Below are 18,988 nucleotides of genomic sequence, written 5' to 3'. Positions count from 1 at the left end.
AGCCGGTTGAATTTTTTATATGAATCGAAATAATTATTTGGTACTTAACGGATAACACCGGCATGCTCAATAATGCTCTTAGATTGGTTAGTTTTTATCGGGTGGGTGAATGCACCAGTGGTATCATTTGTTGTCGTAACGATTGGCTTGAATAAAAAATTGTGAAGTATTGTGAGCCCTTGGGATGATTATTTCGAGGAATAGAGCAAGTTCTTTATTATTATTTATATTATTTAACCTTCAACACTCGCGAACTGGCAGTTCGAAATCAAATATTTCCGAGAATATTTCCACGCGGATATTCGAACTTCCCACCAGTTTCGTGGCTTCCCATTCGTCCTCTCTTCAGGCCAATCACCAAAGTTTCAAAGGTTGATAGAAAAAAAGAGTCGAAGCCGAAACGTTTATTCGCAGGAGAAAAAAAATAGTTGACAAACAATAAAAACGGACAGGTGAACAATTAAAATCGTTAATTAATTGCTATTTCCACCCTGAAGCGTCTTCATCGTTGGATATCTCTCGGAGATGTGACTAAAAGATGGTAAAATCACACGACTGCCGGACCTAACCTCAAAAAATCAGTTTTTAATGGCAATAAATCCCGAAGATCAATGAAATTATTGATAATCCCCTGATTATCGAGGTATTCGGTGATAATGGCGCACGATAAGAAGGCACCGCGTCGTAGCCGATCCCGCGAGCGTGATCGCGATCCCCACAGAGATCGCCGTGACCGTCGTAGATCGCGAAGTCGTTCCAAGGACAGAAAGACCTCGAGAAAAAGATCGAGATCGCGAGAGCGATCCCCTCGGGAGCGTCAGCACGATTCCAGGGGCACCAATAGCACCTCGAAGTCGTCCTCGACGCCACACGACTCCAAGAAGCGAAAGCAGAGTCCTATATTTAGTCTTGATGACAGAGACAAGGAGAAGCGAGACGAGAAAACGAAGGATTCTCATCAGATTCTCGATGAGAACGAGGTAGAGACTGATAAGAAGCTTCCCAAGAAGGAGCCACTGAGTCTCGAGGAGATTTTGGCGAAGAAGAAGGCTGAGGAGGAGGCGAGGGCCAAGCCCAAGTTCCTCACCAAGGAGGAGAGGGCAGCGCAGGCACTCGAGAAACGTCAGCAGGAGGTGAGATGCAATATTTTGAATTTAAGATAATTTTCCATCAATTCTTCAAGTTTGAGACAATTTTTGGATAATTTTCCAGGTAAATGCCCTTCGCCAAGCTCAGGAATCTGAACGAAAAGCCCTCTTCACGTCTCAGGGTCCCTCCAACGACACCAGCTCCTCTCACCCCTCAGGATCATCCTCGACTCCCAGTAAGGAGCGAGAGTGGGAAGAGAATCGAGACAAACGAAGGGAGAAGAGGGATCACGAGGAGGTGAAGGATAAGGACAAAGAGAAGGAGGTCGAGGCGATTAAAGAGAGGTATCTCGGTCTCATCAAGAAGAAGCGACGTGTCAGACGCCTCAATGACCGGAAATTCGTGTTCGATTGGGATACATCTGAGGACACCTCGGTGGACTACAATAATATTTATAAAGAGCGTCACCAGGTACAGTTTTTCGGTCGGGGAAATCTTGCGGGAATCGATATCAAGGCACAAAAGAGGGATCAGAGCAAGTTTTATGGAGAACTGTTGGAAAAGAGGAGGACTGAGGCCGAGAAAGAGCAGGAAAAGATGAGATTGAAGAAGGTGAAGAGGAAGGAGGAGAAGCAGAAGTGGGACGATCGACACTGGTCGGAGAAAGCTATCGAGGAGATGACTGAGAGGGACTGGAGAATATTCAGGGAGGATTACAATATCACGATCAAAGGTGGGAGAATTCCTGATCCAATTCGTTCGTGGAAGGAGTCCGGTTTCCCCAAGGAGATTCTCGATATAATTGATAAGGTCGGCTACAAAGACTTAACCCCCATTCAGCGTCAAGCCATTCCTATTGGCCTCCAGAACCGCGACATCATCGGTGTCGCCGAGACTGGCTCTGGAAAGACCCTGGCCTTCCTCATTCCTCTCCTCCTGTGGATAACTTCACTCCCGAAAATCGAACGGCTGGAAGAAGCCGATCAGGGCCCCTACAGCATCATTCTAGCACCGACTCGTGAGCTCGCCCAGCAGATCGAGGAGGAGACCAATAAGTTTGGCCAGCCACTGGGCATTCGGACAGTTGTTGTCGTCGGTGGATTATCCAGAGAGGAACAGGGCTTCCGTTTACGCATGGGCTGTGAAATTGTCATAGCCACACCAGGACGATTGATTGATGTTCTCGAAAATAGGTACCTTGTCCTCAATCAGTGCACCTATATTGTGCTCGATGAGGCTGACAGGATGATTGACATGGGCTTCGAACCCGATGTCCAGAAGATCCTGGAGTATATGCCTGTCACCAATCTCAAACCTGATAATGAGGATGCTGAAAATGAGGAGAAACTTCTTGCTAATTACAATACAAAGAAGAAATTCAGACAGACGGTGATGTTCACGGCGACGATGCCTGCAGCAGTGGAAAGGCTTGCCAGAACGTACCTTCGACGACCAGCGGTTGTTTACATCGGTAGTGTTGGCAAGCCGACAGAGAGAACCGAACAGATTGTTCACATAATGGGTGAGGCCGATAAGAGGAGAAAGCTCATGGAGATTCTCTCACGAGGCGTCGAGCCACCAATCATCATATTCGTCAATCAGAAGAAGGGGGCGGATGTCCTGGCAAGGGGCCTGGAGAAGCTGGGGTATAATGCCTGCACCCTCCACGGAGGGAAGGGTCAGGAGCAGAGAGAGTACGCCCTGGCTAGTCTCAAAGGAGGCAGTAAGGACATTCTGGTGGCCACTGATGTTGCTGGCAGAGGTATAGACATCAAGGATGTCTCCATGGTCATCAATTATGATATGGCCAAGACCATTGAGGATTACACTCACAGAATTGGAAGAACTGGCAGAGCTGGCAAGGCTGGTCTCGCCATATCTTTCTGCACGAAGGACGACAGCCATCTGTTCTATGATCTCAAGCAGACGATATTGAGCAGTCCCATCAGCACTTGTCCACCAGAGCTGCTCAATCATCCGGATGCACAACACAAACCTGGTACTGTTGTGACGAAGAAGAGGAGGGAGGAGAAGATATTTGCGTGAGCGGAGGTTTTTACAATTGGTAAGTGGTTTCTTTGCATGTACCCGCATGGCAATGAGCAAAATAAAATGGCGTAATGAAGCGGAACGTAATTATTAGAAGATCAGTATCAAATTAGTTGCATACAAGAGCAGTAATTTCCTCAACTTCATTAAAAAAAATTAATGCGGGAAAGCTGATACTAATCTTTTGATAATTAATTCCCCTTTAGATACTGTCTGATTAATAATTTATTTACGGTTCCACTTATTTTCGTTGTCGGTCAGTTAATTTTGTTAGTGGATTTTTGTATGAGGTTCCTTTGGTGTAATTAAGCTGGTGGGGGCGGGGGGATCTTGTAATTGGGGTCAGGTACTCGACAGTCCTCGGAATAATCTCCAGGCAGGACACTCTCCACTATTTTCGCGAACTTTTCCAGTGGACAGGCAATATCACAATCGTTCAACTTAAGGGGTTGGGTCTCGTAGTCGGGTGCGTTTCTCTGGAATATCTGGTGATACAAAAATTGTTCAGAATTTTATCCTCGAGATAATTTTTCTCTTAGTCCGATTAAAAATGCGAGATAAACCCCCAGAAGGATTGAAAAAAAAAAAAATTCTTGCCTGAACGTTCCATCCTCCATTATCCTCGTGCAGCTCCATGATGATCATGCACGAATATCCCGGCGGCTCTCCGTCCCACAGGTTCAGAGCACTCAGGACATTGACAACAGTACTGTCATGAGCCACATAAGCGAACATTTTTCGGTCTTCTGGAGTCAATGTTCCATTTCTTCGCTCTTGCATCTTTCTCAGGGCTTTTTTCACGAAAGGACCCCCTGATAATTTTGTCAACTCCTCGGTGAAGACGTTCATGCTGTAGGACATGATGACAGATGGCAGCATTTTATCGGGAAAGTAGTATTTCACCCACGAGGGGAGCACCAGGTTCGCCATTTGTGACTGAAATTATTTTTATTTTTGTAAAACCAATTCTGTTGTGAAGTGGTAAAACCAAATGAGTGATTTTTGTGAATGGACAATCGTGTTGATGATTTACCCACCTCGGCATGCAATGTACCGTAAAGATCGGTAAGATCTTCAGCGGATTTTATTGACTTCCCAGTGAAGGACTCGATCTCCTCGAACATTTTCTTATTTTCCTCGTTGAATTTCTGCACCTCTGGATGATTATCCACTTGTAAACGTTTCATTGTGAGCTTCGGGCAGGCGTTCCAGATGATCAGCAACTAGAAATGAATATCAACTGTGTAACAACATCCATAGAATTGAACAAATTAGCCGATAGAATTAATGATAATTTGAATAACATTGCATTTACATTAATTTGAATGAAAATTTAATTGTTCTTTTTTCTGATGCTTTCAGTACATTTCATAACAATCACCTGGTCATCAGCCCTCGTCCAGTAGTGCAGAACCACTGGCTGCCAGGGGATCTCAGGATTGAACATCTGCTTCTCTGAGGGCTTCCAGAGGGCAGACGATAGAATCATTGCTGTCATTTTGGTACGATCTGACGATGTACTCTGCAGCCAAAATTTATTTGGACTGTACGATTCACCCAGGAAGTGATCGTAACGGTGACGAAGATACTGGCCCGTGTTGTATACATTTACTCTACCTTTCTGAAACGTGCGAATGAATTTTTACATTTCTGCTGTTGAATAAAATCATCGAAAAAAGGTAATGCCAATTTGTTTGCAATTTCTTCAGATTGTTTGCCTAGAGAATTTATTACATTTTTTGATAACTCCACTCAGTAATAGGATAATTCAACGTTTAGTGGAAAATATAATTAATTAATTTTACAAAAATTACTTACGTTGGTCAACTGACCCCATCCATACGGTGCCATGGAATCATTAATATGTGGATCCTTAGGATATGTATCCACAGGTGCCCTCTCCCCATGTCGCATCAGCTTTAATCAAAATTTCTTGCATTTGTTTGCATTTTCTTCGAAAAAATGAATAAACATGAAATAATCAGTTGAACCAGTGGACTACGTAATATATCACTATTGTTATCACTATTACTATCAGAGCTGTTATGAGAATGTATCGGGCGAATCCAAGCATGAGGCAAAACATTTTTTTTCCTGTTTAATGCACTCAATGCCTTGAACATTGTCACGAGGCAATTAAAAAAAAAGACGAACATAATAGATTGTGAATTTTGTATAAAACTCCTCTGAGCATTTGCTGCGGAGAATTAGATTTCCCACAGAAACTCGATCATTTTCTCGGCAATCCAATTGCTACAGAGATACGAGCGAGCAAATTTTTTTGAGGGCTGATGATCGATTTTTCAGAAAATTTTTGATGATTCTTTTTTTTACTTACAATTGTCACTTGTCGGAGGGTTTCCTGAACCACTGGGCCCCCTCGGGGATCTGGGTCTCGAGACACGGCTGCTGGTGACCCTAGAGCCATCAATCGATCGATGATTGAGTAATTAAGTCTCGTTGATGAGCAAGTGAGGAACTCGGCAGGGTTAAAGACAAGTTTTTGATGAGAAAAAAATTTAAAAATTGTGGCCTTCGGCCATGTTCTGAAGTGATTAATCACAATCTTAAATAGTTAAAAGCCGAAAAAACTACCATTTTCCCCTGCAAATGACGCATGAGATTTGATAAAAAGTTCAAAGGGGTCGAGATTCGATAGTCAGTGGAGTGGTGAATGTCTGTGAATAAACTATAAGGAAATACTTTCATGGATCTGAGTAAATCGAGGTTCATTAACTTATCAATACGACTACTCACTGGATAAGAAATCATTGCTCCTTTTCTGCTCAAGGCATTAATTCTTCTTCTGTTTTTTGGGGAGTTTCCCAAGTCGATTTATATTTATGGATTGATTCATCCACTCACCCTCGGCAATGTTGATGATTGCGAGCCAGGTATAGACTACTCCAGCTCCCCACAGTGTTGACATCCCCTTGTGCATGATTTTCCAGTGTCTGTCGCCTGCGGATTGAATTTTTTTCCTTGGAAATCCTAGCTCACCGCCGGTGCCACTGTCGTTGGTCACCATTGTTCCTTCCAGTATTTAACACAAGTTGCCACCCTGGAGGGGAGAATATCCAGCATAAATTCATCTCCATACCCAATTCAGCAGATAAATCGCACGCTTAACTATGAATTGACAATTATCAGAGAGAAAAGTGGAAGACAAACTGTTGATTCAAGTTCGTGGCACATGAATACTCAGCACTCAGCATTTTTAATAACAATTGCACGTGTCTAGCGTGACGTAATGAGTGTTATGCAAGTAAAATTTTTATGATAAACAAGAGAGAATAAATGAATAGATGACAAGACTTCATTTTTCAAAAAAATTAATTTATTTATTTTTCTGTTTTTCTTGGTTAGACAACGAAGAAAAAATTTACAGCCCACGGATGGGTCTTTCATTTACTTATTTATCGGATCGTTCCCCTTGAGAATAAAAATAAATTGTTTAAAAAATTATTTGACGCTGAGAAAAATTGAGGGTATGTTTATTTGCCAATTTTTTGGTCGTCATTTTCACAAGTGGAAGGCAAATATCCCTGGGAATTTTCGACTCGTGGACAATGATCCAATTGTGTTGGAGTCTTCGAAAAAATCTCGGTTCAATTATTCAATGAAAATAATTCAACGATAATTGCAAGATTTTTTTCAATGGGCGTATTCGCGTCATCGTGTCAATCCGGTTCACGAGCACGTGCACTCATCCTCGTGATCAAAACCATTAGAATCGTATCGCGGATGCGAGGGTAATTTAAGAATCGAGAGTTCTATTTTATTTCCTTTTTTATAGTGACATAATGAATGGATGAATTTGTTAGAGATGTTATGTCACTGATGATTCTATGAAGATTTTTCACGGTGAGTCAGGAGATAAATGTGACGATGACATTCAGAAGAAAACGAAGTATTTCCTGGGGTGGAAATGCTCCTGAAATGGCTGACAAAGTCGGACTATGTGTCGTAATGGCGTTCAAAGATGGCACCGTCCCCACCTCGCATTTTTAATCATTTTTTATAATTATTTGTCCTCTTGAAATTGTCATCAACTTCCTCCATTCGGTTTTTATAACATGAACCAAATTTTTAAACCGTCTCTCCAATTTCTCCCTTCCTTTTTTGGGGAGAATTCGTGGAACAAAATTTTGCTCCATTTCATAGGATTATTGTAACCTCCAATCGCCCCTAGTTTTTAATTATTCCTGGGACGAATGGATTAAGCAGACAAATTCGTACAATATTTTTTACTGAAAATTTTACTCTGCAGGGAATCCTTGTGCTATTTCCTGCGGAATTTTCAAAAATTCAGAACAATTTTGTTTCATCCACAAAAAATTCTCCCTCGTAATTTTTTTAATATCCATTATCAAAAAATATAGAACATCGATCGTCATTCCGTCTGTGCCATCGATCGTCATTTATCGTTGTTTAATTGCCCTGGCAACACGTGTAATTCTAAGACCAGTCATTCCCGATTTTGATTGATTTTGTCCCACAACTCAACTAATCCATTAACAAATACCGAGATCGTTGGATTAAATCCATCAATCGTGGATCGTTCGAGTGATACTGGAGGTCAGTGCTTGGCCCCTAAGACAACCAGGAAGTCCCGTCGCCGCAAGCCCCGCAGCACCAGCTCCAAGGTCGGTAAATAAAACAATTTTCTCATTGAATGAATCAAAATCAATTCACACAAGTTCATTATCGGTTTATGGTATTGATCAATAATTTATCGGAAGTCTTATGCAATTTTACTAGTCATCGAGTAAATTAGCGATTACCGCGATCGATCGGACGAGGGAATCAATTCTTCCCTGCTGAAATCGATTTTAATGTATTTATTCGAAAGGCAATTCACAAGAAATCATTTTTAAGAAGTTTTAATCGAAAAATTCAGAGAACTAAGCGTCTGTTCGAAAAAATCATTAATAACTTTTTTGTAGAGGATTAAATATCCTCGAGAAAACGTCTTATCCAATTTTCCTCTATCTCCACCCCCTGCCACGTAATCCCCTGCAAACCATACACCATCCCCCGAACCACCTTGAATCCCCTCACAAAATTAATTAACAAAAGTACCTCAATTAATATTTAATCCAGGCTCGAGCAATGACGAATTCAGCTGGCGAGGGTGGTCGTGAGACATCGAAATCCGTTGATCACCCAACAATATCCAATTCAGCTCATCACTTACAATCACGAAACAGTAGTACCTATGGCCATACCACAATGCGACCCAGATCCCTGTACACCACTCACAGCTTTACGCCACAGGCGGACAGTACTAATTTCCAAGTTAGTACCAATTTATTTATTTATACATTTATCATTTATCTCCCCTCCCTCCCACCTTCCCTCTCATTGCCACCTCTCTCCCCCGCCCCAGCCAAAAATGGAAAAGAAAAAGATTTACCAAAACGCAAAAGAAAAACTTTGTCATTCTCTCTTTTGAAATATTTATTAATATATTTATTTATCATCTACTTGTCTCGCCTTTCATGAAGAATCTTTAAAAAAGAAGATGTAAACAATAATCATAGTAGTTATAATAATACTAGTCATTTTATTTATAGACTAATTTTTTAGAAAATTATGGAATGACAATTGGATAATTATTTCCTCTTATAAAATATTATGGTTATTAAGTATTAAATATTTTGATTAATTTTTTTAAGGCATAAATAATTCGTTTGTTTAGTCGTTCGTTTACTGGTGATTAATTATTTGTTTATTGTTAGAATGTCGGGTGCGTGATATTTATCATGACGTTTGAGATTAATGACCGAGGGATTACGTAAAGACAGAGGCAATTGAGTGATGATAGCTTATCATTTTGCGGTATCACCTGTAAATGATGGAGGAGGGGACTATTGTGGTTTATGTCTCAAGGTGAATATCACCTAGTTTGCTGATTGTTTATCGTCACTGTGGGACGGGGGGGTACGGCAATTATGGATCGGGATCGGGGTTCTTTGATGATTTTGGGTGCTCAGGGTGGGGCGAGATAAGATCTGAAGGCTTAGGATTAGATTAGGCTGTGAAATATGCTCACTATCTCGAGACGGTATTGCGAGCAAGTGATGACTTACGTCTTATATGAGGGCTGAGGAACTTTTGAATTTAGCTGATAATAATCGACTCCAGTTAAAAATAAAAATCTCACGAATTAATTATCCTATGGACCTGGGGCACCTCTCACGTGAAAGCTGGGAATCTTCCCCAGGGGATAGCATGCTAAGCTGTCCGTTCTGTCCCTGATAGACCGTCAAATCTTTTCCCTAGACGAAATCCCTTTTTTCCTCAATTTTTTTCGATGAAAAATCCAGCGTTACCCGGAGTTCTCCAAATACTTGGAAACACCTCCTGGTGAACAATGGCACAATATGGCTGGGGGGGCCGCTTCGTATCCCAACGGACTCCTCTGGCGTCCCAGAAACTCCAAAGGGTGTCAGTATTACCCGGAGGACACCTCGTACCAAGAGAACTGGAGGGACCACGAGACCCCCGAGGGTACGAGCGTCGGGGCGGTTGCCACTCCTCATGGAACAATTTCTCTTCGTCTTCACAACAAGATTCGAGTTGACATGACAATCGACCGAGCCGTCAGGGTTATTAATTTCAAGGTAATTGCAGCAAACAATTAGATAATTTTGAGTTGAACGTGAAATTGAGAAAGAAAATTATTCTCACCCATCGATTCCCAACTAATTATTCAGATCAGTTTTGAAGTTATTTTTCATGCCATCTCCAGAACAATATTGTGCTCTCCTTGAACGGTTCAGGCTCAGCAGCTGCTCTGCTGCATCCCAATGGCCGTATCTATCAGTACGGATCACGTGTGGAGATCCTGGCGCATGATTCCCACGGAAACAACAAGTTCGTTTCATTCTATTCTCCAATTTCTCTGTTTTTAATTAATCTACGGTGGTTTAGGTACGCCAAGATGTGGTACAAGGGGGTCAGCTTTACGTCTGAACAGTGTGCCCTTGTGTACCTGGTTGATGCTGCTGGGACCAGGACAACAACTGATTCATTTTCAGACATGAGTCAGGTAAATAAGATAGGAATTCCCAACAGTTCTATAATTCACTAAGGAACCTCCTAACCATGGCGACAATATTCTGGGGAAAAACCCTGGGAATTGAAAATGCGATTCACCTCCTGATGAACCTGATTCCTAAATCCACCCATTCCCTTTTCTTCAAGGACTTTTCCCTCAGCGTGTTCTACTCAGAGTCTCGTCACGGACCGGGCTGCCTCCAGGAGGCCACTGCAGCCCTCGGGGCTGCCCAGTACTGGCTAACGGATGAGGGGGTCGAAAACTGGATGATAAACAACGTCAGGATATCTCAGACGCCCGATGGTCTCGTGAGGATCGCCAGGAACAGCAATAAATACCAACTGAGGACCTCTCCAAGCAATGGAACTGCCTCCCTGACCACCCCGTTCCTCCATTGCACAGCCTCTCTCGGACAAACCTCACACCTCTTCGTCAGGAGGGGCGAGAGGAGAATGCACTACGACGGCACCAGTTTCATTGTCAGAAATGCTGGACACAGCGCTGGCTTCGATGATAATAATCAGCTCAAGGTTTACTAGACCTTCCAGTGAATGGCCTCAGTTGTTTCAGGAAATTCGTTGGCGAGGGGTTGAAGGAGAATTATTTAAGGATTATTCAGTGGAGAAGAAAAATTAACTTTTATTGAGGGAGATTTTGATGGGAAAAGAGGAGGTTCGGGAGAAAGTAATGAATTATTTTTGATTGGTGATTAGATTTGAGCAGAAAGAGTCAGAAGATCTCTCCTGGAGTCACTGGTGCTTAGACGATTAAGGAAACACGTCGTGAAGTCACATAAATTCATATAATTTCTCGAAAATAAGAGATTATGCACCGAATTCATTGACTTAGCATTAAAATCTTTGATTAATTCTCCAAAGTCCTCACTACAAAATAATTCCCTCTCCTGGATGATTTTCTTCAATTTCCCTCCCAAATTTTCAGAGACGAAATTTTTTTCTTCCCGATTTTTCGTTCTTTTTATTTGCAAAAATATATAAATATCCACGAGGAAATTAAATACACTTTGAGAGGTAAGAGACACGATTCAGGTGAATGATTACAAGTCAGGGTCGAAATCCTCGTCATCGCCATCCGATTCAAGTGATGAAGAACCCATATCCAAATTTTCATCGTTAATTACCCTTCCTTGCTTCCTCTTTTTACCCTTTGAGTCTCGAACTGTCTCAATGTTTGCCAGTAGTCTCTTCATTACGAAGCCATTGTATAATTTGGGAACAGTTCCAGTGGTTGTACCGATTAATTTCGATTTAGTCTGGGCATAAGAGTCACTGATACTCAAAATTTCGGTCAAAGTTGAGACGATTTCGCTGGATTTGCTGCGAGACGATTCCCGCGTCTGCGTCGCCATTGCTTCCCTAACGACGTAGTAGTTCTCCAGACCCTTCTGGAAATGTGAATTATTCCTTGAGAACAATAAACAAATTGTGTTCGATACTAATGAGTTTTCATTCAAGAACAAATAAATGACCTTATTTCCTGGATATCTCGGAAACTAACGAGTTTATAGAGAAAAGTGCCAGGATTTTTGTTGTCTTATGCGATTGGTTGATTAATTGTTTATTTTCTGAGATATTCACGAAAAATTATGGAGATAGGCGAATCACCTCTCGTTCATTGAAACAGAAAGCAAATGCATGGGCTTCGACGAGCTTATTCAAGACGTAGACAGCCTCGAACCTTTCGCCCTTGAACAGCTCATCCCTAAGCTTGATGACATTCTCCCACTCTGCCCTCGTTAGTCTGATCTTGCATCCCTTCACCAGACATTTGAAGAAGAGTCCATACAGGAGGAAGACACCTCCTAACCTCTGCGTGTCGTTGTACGCGGAAGAGATGAATTCTTTTCCGATAATCAGAGCTTCCTCACAGAATTCCATCATCTCTGCTTCACTCGACCGGTTCCTAAAGTCCACAGAAGCACAAAAACTCGTGTCAAGTGACAATGGCAGCAGAAAAATCAGAATTTCACAAATTTCCATTGGTTTACTGTCCATTCGTGAAGATTATGCTCACCAATAGACATTGGTGAACTTCAACCTTCTCCATATGTGGCAGAAGCTTTGGAAGCTCAGATCCTCTTTCCTCTCGAACTCTGTCAACAGCCTGACACAGTCCTCCCTGAATCCAGGCGCGACGAAAACCTTTTCAGGCTCACAATTGTCCATCACCGAGTTGAACTGAATAAATGAATAAATAAAAGAATTCGACAGATTCTCCACTCCAATGACTTCTTCATCTCGTCCAACGATAACAATCACACAGCCGGCGTTTTTCAGAAACCCACCCCTCACCCGCCCAACATCACCCACTGTCAAATATGAAGGGGAGTTTCCACCGTTGGAGCACCCGAAGTTGTCTGCAAGTCCTCCGACAAGAATTTTAAGGTTAAATCGACTCGCCCGTTTGTTATTTATCCAGTCCCCGCACAATCGTGTTCACATTATCCCCCGACAAATGACGTTTTAGTGGACAATAGGCATTGAAAAAGTACTCCGAGGGCTGGCAAAGCCTTCTGACGGACCCTGGGGTGTGAAAATTGTCGGGGTAATTTTATTTTGTCGATATCTGAGGTGTTTCGAGAGTATGACAAGTGGTGAGTGGGTTTGAGGTTATTAGTGGTAGATTTTTGGTGTCTTCGGGGTGTTCTGAGAAATTCAACGGCTTCTGAAGATCATGGAACAGCAAGGAAGTCTGCAGGACGGGGTCGTCAAGGATGTCAGGACGCTTTTGTGGGGAAATTGTCCGAAGGAGGATGTTTTCCAGAGATGGGCGCAAGGTGAGAGCTTTGGGGTTGGGGTTTTGGGCGGATTCTCCTGGTGGCTATAGGGAAGGAATGTTTATACATTTTTTTTCTGTCTTCGGTGTGATTCTCTAGTTGTTATCAAGCCGTTAGGAAATTGTTGTTTTTTAAACTCTGACGATCTGGGAGTCATACAGCTACATGGTTATTATGTGGTTATGAAATAATCAATTTTTACGCTTGAATGAATCATCTTTGAATCTCCTGAGATTGATAAATTTTCCGAAGGCATTAGGAGAGAGAGAAACAAAACAGTCTTCAATGGCGTTCCTTGTTCCCTCCTCTACCCTTGACGTTGGATTTATGCTTTCAATATCTTTGATAATTGTAATGTCTCTCCGATGCACCAGGCTTCCAATTTTCGCAAGAGGAGCCAACCGCCCTCGTCCAGGTAGAGGGAGGTCCCTGTGCAGTAATAGCCCCTGTTCAAGCCTTCATCCTCAAAGATCTGCTGCTGGAGGGCCCTCCCGACATCTGGAAGAACGTGACAAGAGACAAGCAGGATCGGTTGCTCATCAGAGCTGCTACTGAGATAATCCGACAGGCAGCAGACCCAATACACCCAACCTACTCTCTGATTCATCTCGACACTGATAACAGTGATGATAATCCCATGGCTAATGGAGAAGTTTCGACAGAGAAGGCCCAGCCCCTGTTTACATCTGATTACTTTCACTCGAGACTCAGGTAAAACATGAAAATATCGCATTTATTGGATTGTCAATGTCTAATGAAGGTTTTCTCTGGTGTTAACAATACAACAAACTATTTTATCGATGATTGAGGAAATTTCCTGGATCATTTCCTGATGAAAATAAACGTCTTACGTTTCTAACCTCAAAAACCCATTTATTCTTCGAGATTTATACGTAAATTTGTAAATTTGAAAAACCCTTTTTAGGATATTTTCCACAATCAGCCTCGATGAGGTGGAAAAATACCTTTCCCAGAGGATAGAGTTTTTCAAGGAGCCATTTGGTGTGCTTCTCCTGCTTTATACAGTTGTTTGTACCAAAGGAATCAACGGAATGAGAAGTGAAATGTCAGATCCCACTGAACCAGTGATAGATTCGATTTATGGATATGGGAGCCAGAGCCTTATTAATCTGATGCTCACGGGGAGGGCTGTCGGCCACGTATGGGATCATGATCAAGATGTTGGTGGATTACGTGAGTTGAAATAACCAGTGAAATATTTTAATAATATTAAAGAAAATGAAAAATAATTGATGAATCTTGTTCGCCTTTTCAAGAAAAACATAACCTTTACGACCTGAATATTTAAAAAATCATCGAGGTTATTTTTGTCTCCAGAATTACGGGGAATTGACAAGCAAAATACTGTTGGCTTTCTGGCGCTGTTGGAGCACCTGCGTTACTGCGAAGTCGGAGCATTCCTCAAGTCCCCATCACACCCTGTCTGGGTGCTGGGGTCAGAGACACATCTTACAGTCCTTTTCTCAACAGATCGAAGATTGGTGAGTCCAGAGACACCAGCGGAGTATGCCCGGAGAGTCTTCAAAAAATATGATCCAGAGGGGAACAATTTTATACCTGCTAACCTCCTCCAGGACGTCCTTGCTGACCTAGAACTTGTTGCTGATGATGAATAGTGAGTTTCCGGGATCTTAGGTCGTCAATTATAATGAACCATCAATGAACCAATTTTTATTCCAGTGTTGATATCATGAAGAAAAAATTGGACAATGAGTCCTTGGGAATAATTCTCCTGGCATCGTTCATGGACGAATTCTTCCCGGAGGAGCCCCGCACGTGTCCCGACACCTTCACCCTCTACCATTACAATGGATTACCTCGTTCAAACCCAGATAATCGTGTACGCTACCACACGGGCGATGCTGTCCTCTTGGAGTGTACGGTTAAGTGCATTCTGGACAGCAATCCCATGCTGACAGTTCTGCAGACCAAGTGGCCGAGCATCGAAGTGCAGTGGGACATCGGTAGAACGCCAAGTCTGAATTGATTATTCCAACGGTTCCAAGAATTTTATTGTTCGTTTATGACTGACTATTCACATTTTTTTACACCTCTCGATGAATTCAGGATTATCTGGGGAATGAGGGGATTTACGAGGAAATCTCGTAACACATTTTTCGTTGGAAATTTAATTCGGCACAAGAACTGTTTTATCACTTTTTCCTCTAGATCCAGTCACTCTCGAGATATCGAGAGAAATGGACAATTGCAAATTCGCAAATTCACCTGATCAAAGATAAAAAATCAAATTGTCACTAAAAAATTGTTTTCTTTGTTTCTTTAGTCGAGAATATTTTTCTGAAAACTGTCGGAGATATGCTCTCATCGTTGGAGAGTCAGTAAATTATGGGCAATTCCATTTAGGGAGAGTAACAGTGAATAAACGATTTTACTCCATTATTAATTGATAGATAATGACATTTGACAGTTTTCTTTTGCTGAGAACGATGAAATAATTAATGAAAAAATAATAATGACCTGTGAATATCGTCGAATGCTTAATTGCATAGATTTATTAAATTAATAAATTAATAAATACATGATAATTATACATATAGTACATAAAGAATAGAAAAAATAGGAAAGGGAGCCTTCGTAATTGATAATTATCTTTAAGTAAATAATTAATTATTCACTGAGTTATTTAAATAAATGCGACATGGCTATTTCATGGTTTCAACCAGTGCCCAATCGTAGATTTCAATATTTTTATTCTCCTCGCAGTTTATTTATTCAATTCTCGTGTACATTATACTTTGTTTTTGTCATATTATTCGAGGTATGGATTATTTCATAAACTTTTTGGTTTCATTATTTGAACATTCAGTGCTTAATTCAGTAGTTAGAAGGTCTATTGCACATTCAGATACTGAAAAAGAGAATTCTCTCGTATTTTGTTAATTGTTTTTTTTTGGAATTGTCATTATGAGAAAATTATTAAATTAGTTTGATATTATTGGAGATGCATTTTGTTGGATTATTAACCTTGGAATTAGGAGTTTCTACTTTCTTGTTGTGGAATGAGCTTAAACCCCTTTTTAAATTAAAGGTGATATATTTTTCTATGCATAACCTTCCTCTGGCTTTCCCATACCTAACCTAACTATTTTTAAACCTGCAATGAACCTCCACTTCCCTTAATTGTCAAATTATGGGGTAATTCACCCCATCTGGACGTAAAATCATTTCACTGATGGGCTTTCAGTGGTTCAACGTCAAAGCTTAATTAATTCATAATTAATAAGGAATTCAGTAATTGTTATATCGCATAAATTGATTGAACTGATCAACTGGTAAAATTTATCAAGTCATACTTTCGCAGTAGAAACAGGAAAAAAATAAAATCTTTACCTGAGAAAAATTTTTCACTCTCTGGGGAATAAGTCTTCCTGTCCACTCAATGGAATTATTCTTTTAAAATATAATTGAGCTATTAAACAATGTACGCAACAATCGTATACATATTACCTACAGAAAGACTTTGGTAACATTCGGCAAAAGCTCTTCGTCATTCACCTAGAACTTTAACAATCAATAATACCTGAATTTCAAATTGTCTAGAGACCTTAGACTCCTCGAGATCTCATTAAATTATTGGCTATAACTCTGGTCAGTGGGAATGTTTGGTTTTTGTGGCACGTGTCATTCCAATCGTCGGTATTCAACGAGAGGATCATGGCACCTTTGAATCCACTTGATTTTATCCATTCCACCTGAAATAATGATATCAAAATTGCTACAATTTGCAATGGCTTGAGTTATCGTGCCTTATCAGGCCAGCAAAACCACCTCACCTTCTCCATTACGCTGACCTGGTCATCGAAACTGACCCACTCCTGTCCCCCATAGACATAAGGAGTTCTGCTGTCCTCATCGAAAACTTTCGACCCCCCTCTCCTGATGAATCCACAGATATCCCAGTATCTCACGAAGCCCATCTCCCCCAAGTGGCCGTAACCTTTGGCAGGTGCCATGATCCCATGATTGGCTTCGTTGTCCAGCAGAAATGAGTGCCCATACGTGGGAATGCCGACGACGATCTTCTCCTTGGGCATCCCCTTGGAGACCCAGTAGAACGCAGAGTAGTTAACGTTCAAGGTCGCGGCATAGCCTCCGTCCAGGGGATTGGAGTATAGAGGGGCGTTCAGCCCTGTCACTGGAAGGTACCACACATAGTAGTGGTAATCATAGGACATCAGGTTGATGAAGTCCACGTGCTCTGCGATCTGCGGCACGTTGTAGCTTTCATCAATTATTGCTGATGGGGCAGCAACGGCTGCTGAGAGGATCAGTTGTCTTCCGCCTGTGAGTATAATTATTATTTAAAGAATGTGAGGGAATGACGAGTAGTTGTAACAAAAAAATTGATTGATAACTGTTCTCAGTGGCTCCTCGGAAGGTCCGGAAAAATCAAATTATTATTGTCGAACGACAAAACAGAAATGAACCCCAATGAATCAACAAATCACTCACTCCTGTCAAAAGCTCTCCTCATCTCCTCCAGAAGCTGAACGAAATAAATTCTCTCTCGTTCCCTGCCCCCCAGCCACGCTGGGAACTCCCAGTCGACATCCAGCCCATCCAGATTGTACATTTTCGTGACATTCAGCACTGAATCGATAAATATCTTTCGATTCTCCCGAGTTTTCACCATCTCTGGGAATCCAGAGTCTATTTCGTTGATGCCCCCAGCTGAAATCATTGTCTTCAATTTTGGAAATTTCCTTTTCAACGCTGAGACACCCTCGTAGATGTTGGGGAAGGGACCTGGGGATAGTATGCTGTTCACCACACTCGCAAAACCCACGATAATATGCGTACAAATACGAGGGTCAAGGTCCGACGGACCGAGATCTCCCGACGTGTTCAGGAATCTCGGTAATGTGTAGTAGCAGACGACGAACGGGTCAGGGGGGCTGTCGAGTGAGGGCGGGCCTGAGTCAAGGGTTGAGTTCCTAGATAAAAGACAATTTACCAAAAGTCCATGAAACACTTTTACATTTTGTTGTCTACCTTAATAGTGAAGGCATTTCGGGAAAATAGTCGTAAATCATTTTTTCTGGAGAATTATATGGCGAACAAAAAATCTTCTATGACATTTTTGACAAAGTCCACTAATTATGGAGATAATCTGCGATTTAATGAAAGGTAAAAATTTGTATCGTAAAATTCCCACCTGTCAACATTTTGGTTTTCCTTCGCCGATTCGGCGTACATCCTAGCCCTGCGTGTCCACGCAAAAGTCTGGGCATTCTCAATGCTCAATATCTTTCCAATTTTCCCCTCTTCACCTCTCCCCAAAACCCCCTGGACGTCGATCCAAACTCCAGCAATGATGAACAAAAAACCGATGATAAGGAGTGGTAGAGTGAGACACACGACTCTGCTGCACCTCGAGTGCTTACTGGAACATTTGTCCACATTTATGTTGCATTATCTCCTCTAATTATAGATTATAATCAATACAATGTGCTGAAGGTCAGTAGAGCATGAGGAGATACAAGAGAACGTTTTTTTAGAATTATTTTTTCAATCTTCCAACGGCAATTGATTTTTTCTATTCTCTGAGACCTTCTTTTATTGGTCGACTGTCAATCACAGTGATTGTTTATGATTATTGTAAATAGATTATAAAATTACTTACGGAATTACACTATTCAGTAACTCGTATTTAGCTTGGGGTATTGGTATTTGGTTAACCATTGATTTTTCATTTAAAATCAATGAACCCCCTGGAATTTTCCTAATCAATGGAATGGATGGGGCTTTAGCACCGACGATGACACTTTATTATTTTTCTAGGGGTCGTGGGGTTGTGATTGTGGGTCAATAAGGAGCGATCAAAACACTGGAGTCATGACGCTCATGACGTGTGACGTCTTGAAGGTTGGGATTAGAACGGACGGGGAGGGAGGGTCAGAAAATTCCCACGCTAATGAAAAAATCGAAATGATGCATTTCGATACCTC

General features: G+C 41.5%; 6 protein-coding genes across 6 annotated transcripts; 3 read left to right on the top strand and 3 right to left on the bottom strand.

The window, feature by feature from the left end:
• The first annotated feature begins 58 nt into the window (after positions 1-58).
• Positions 59-4,640, top strand: LOC135166486 (probable ATP-dependent RNA helicase DDX23). Its single transcript, XM_064128746.1, has 3 exons — positions 59-1,133; positions 1,213-3,154; positions 4,501-4,640. The coding sequence occupies exons 1-2, from the start codon at positions 657-659 to the stop codon at positions 3,133-3,135; spliced, it is 2,400 nt and encodes a 799-aa protein (XP_063984816.1). The 5' UTR covers positions 59-656; the 3' UTR covers positions 3,136-3,154; positions 4,501-4,640.
• Positions 3,346-6,166, bottom strand: LOC135166494 (prostatic acid phosphatase-like). The gene is made up of 7 exons (XM_064128757.1): positions 6,004-6,166; positions 5,477-5,556; positions 4,957-5,055; positions 4,520-4,759; positions 4,176-4,361; positions 3,736-4,074; positions 3,346-3,623 (listed from the first exon to the last, which is right to left on the bottom strand). The coding sequence occupies exons 1-7, from the start codon at positions 6,164-6,166 to the stop codon at positions 3,444-3,446; spliced, it is 1,287 nt and encodes a 428-aa protein (XP_063984827.1). The 3' UTR covers positions 3,346-3,443.
• Positions 6,167-8,250: 2,084 nt separating this feature from the next.
• Positions 8,251-11,010, top strand: LOC135166495 (uncharacterized). The gene is made up of 5 exons (XM_064128758.1): positions 8,251-8,436; positions 9,468-9,764; positions 9,893-10,017; positions 10,075-10,192; positions 10,348-11,010. Exons 1-5 carry the CDS (start codon positions 8,251-8,253, stop codon positions 10,738-10,740), a joined length of 1,119 nt encoding a protein of 372 aa, XP_063984828.1. The 3' UTR covers positions 10,741-11,010.
• A 141-nt stretch (positions 11,011-11,151) lies between these two features.
• Positions 11,152-12,387, bottom strand: LOC135166502 (snRNA-activating protein complex subunit 1). The gene is made up of 3 exons (XM_064128767.1): positions 12,236-12,387; positions 11,827-12,124; positions 11,152-11,606 (listed from the first exon to the last, which is right to left on the bottom strand). Exons 1-3 carry the CDS (start codon positions 12,385-12,387, stop codon positions 11,259-11,261), a joined length of 798 nt encoding a protein of 265 aa, XP_063984837.1. The 3' UTR covers positions 11,152-11,258.
• A 249-nt stretch (positions 12,388-12,636) lies between these two features.
• Positions 12,637-15,980, top strand: LOC135166493 (ubiquitin carboxyl-terminal hydrolase MINDY-3 homolog). The gene is made up of 5 exons (XM_064128756.1): positions 12,637-12,998; positions 13,373-13,709; positions 13,924-14,192; positions 14,337-14,634; positions 14,700-15,980. Exons 1-5 carry the CDS (start codon positions 12,896-12,898, stop codon positions 15,004-15,006), a joined length of 1,314 nt encoding a protein of 437 aa, XP_063984826.1. The 5' UTR covers positions 12,637-12,895; the 3' UTR covers positions 15,007-15,980.
• On the bottom strand, positions 15,505-18,874 carry LOC135166491 (acidic mammalian chitinase-like). Its single transcript, XM_064128753.1, has 5 exons — positions 18,664-18,874; positions 18,196-18,423; positions 17,493-17,974; positions 16,814-17,322; positions 15,505-16,732 (listed from the first exon to the last, which is right to left on the bottom strand). Exons 1-5 carry the CDS (start codon positions 18,720-18,722, stop codon positions 16,586-16,588), a joined length of 1,425 nt encoding a protein of 474 aa, XP_063984823.1. The 5' UTR covers positions 18,723-18,874; the 3' UTR covers positions 15,505-16,585.
• Between the last annotated feature and the right edge of the window lie 114 nt (positions 18,875-18,988).

The sequence above is a fragment of the Diachasmimorpha longicaudata genome, chromosome 10 (genome assembly GCF_034640455.1).
Source record: "Diachasmimorpha longicaudata isolate KC_UGA_2023 chromosome 10, iyDiaLong2, whole genome shotgun sequence".
Lineage (NCBI taxonomy): Eukaryota > Metazoa > Arthropoda > Insecta > Hymenoptera > Braconidae > Diachasmimorpha > Diachasmimorpha longicaudata.
This window is presented reverse-complemented; position numbering and strand designations above follow the sequence as displayed.

Bases quoted from the DNA above. Each gene is read 5' to 3' on its own strand.
- LOC135166486 (XM_064128746.1), top strand. From the start codon at position 657: ATGGCGCACGATAAGAAGGCACCGCGTCGTAGCCGATCCCGCGAGCGT. The intron at 1,134-1,212 runs GTGAGATGCAAT...ATAATTTTCCAG, and splicing joins TCGAGAAACGTCAGCAGGAG to GTAAATGCCCTTCGCCAAGC.
- LOC135166494 (XM_064128757.1), bottom strand. From the start codon at position 6,166: ATGGTGACCAACGACAGTGGCACCGGCGGTGAGCTAGGATTTCCAAGG. The intron at 4,362-4,519 runs GTGATTGTTATG...ATTCATTTCTAG, and splicing joins GGACGAGGGCTGATGACCAG to TTGCTGATCATCTGGAACGC. The intron at 4,075-4,175 runs GTGGGTAAATCA...AAATAATTTCAG, and splicing joins ACGGTACATTGCATGCCGAG to TCACAAATGGCGAACCTGGT.
- LOC135166495 (XM_064128758.1), top strand. From the start codon at position 8,251: ATGACGAATTCAGCTGGCGAGGGTGGTCGTGAGACATCGAAATCCGTT. The intron at 9,765-9,892 runs GTAATTGCAGCA...TGCCATCTCCAG, and splicing joins TCAGGGTTATTAATTTCAAG to AACAATATTGTGCTCTCCTT. The intron at 10,018-10,074 runs GTTCGTTTCATT...ACGGTGGTTTAG, and splicing joins GATTCCCACGGAAACAACAA to GTACGCCAAGATGTGGTACA.
- LOC135166502 (XM_064128767.1), bottom strand. From the start codon at position 12,387: ATGGACAATTGTGAGCCTGAAAAGGTTTTCGTCGCGCCTGGATTCAGG. The intron at 12,125-12,235 runs GTGAGCATAATC...TGTGGACTTTAG, and splicing joins AAGTTCACCAATGTCTATTG to GAACCGGTCGAGTGAAGCAG. The intron at 11,607-11,826 runs GTGATTCGCCTA...TCACATTTCCAG, and splicing joins TCTGTTTCAATGAACGAGAG to AAGGGTCTGGAGAACTACTA.
- LOC135166493 (XM_064128756.1), top strand. From the start codon at position 12,896: ATGGAACAGCAAGGAAGTCTGCAGGACGGGGTCGTCAAGGATGTCAGG. The intron at 14,193-14,336 runs GTGAGTTGAAAT...TTTTGTCTCCAG, and splicing joins TCAAGATGTTGGTGGATTAC to AATTACGGGGAATTGACAAG. The intron at 14,635-14,699 runs GTGAGTTTCCGG...TTTTTATTCCAG, and splicing joins CTTGTTGCTGATGATGAATA to TGTTGATATCATGAAGAAAA.
- LOC135166491 (XM_064128753.1), bottom strand. From the start codon at position 18,722: ATGGTTAACCAAATACCAATACCCCAAGCTAAATACGAGTTACTGAAT. The intron at 18,424-18,663 runs GTAAGTAATTTT...CAAATGTTCCAG, and splicing joins TTACTGAATAGTGTAATTCC to TAAGCACTCGAGGTGCAGCA. The intron at 16,733-16,813 runs GTGAGGTGGTTT...TCATTATTTCAG, and splicing joins AGGTCAGCGTAATGGAGAAG to GTGGAATGGATAAAATCAAG.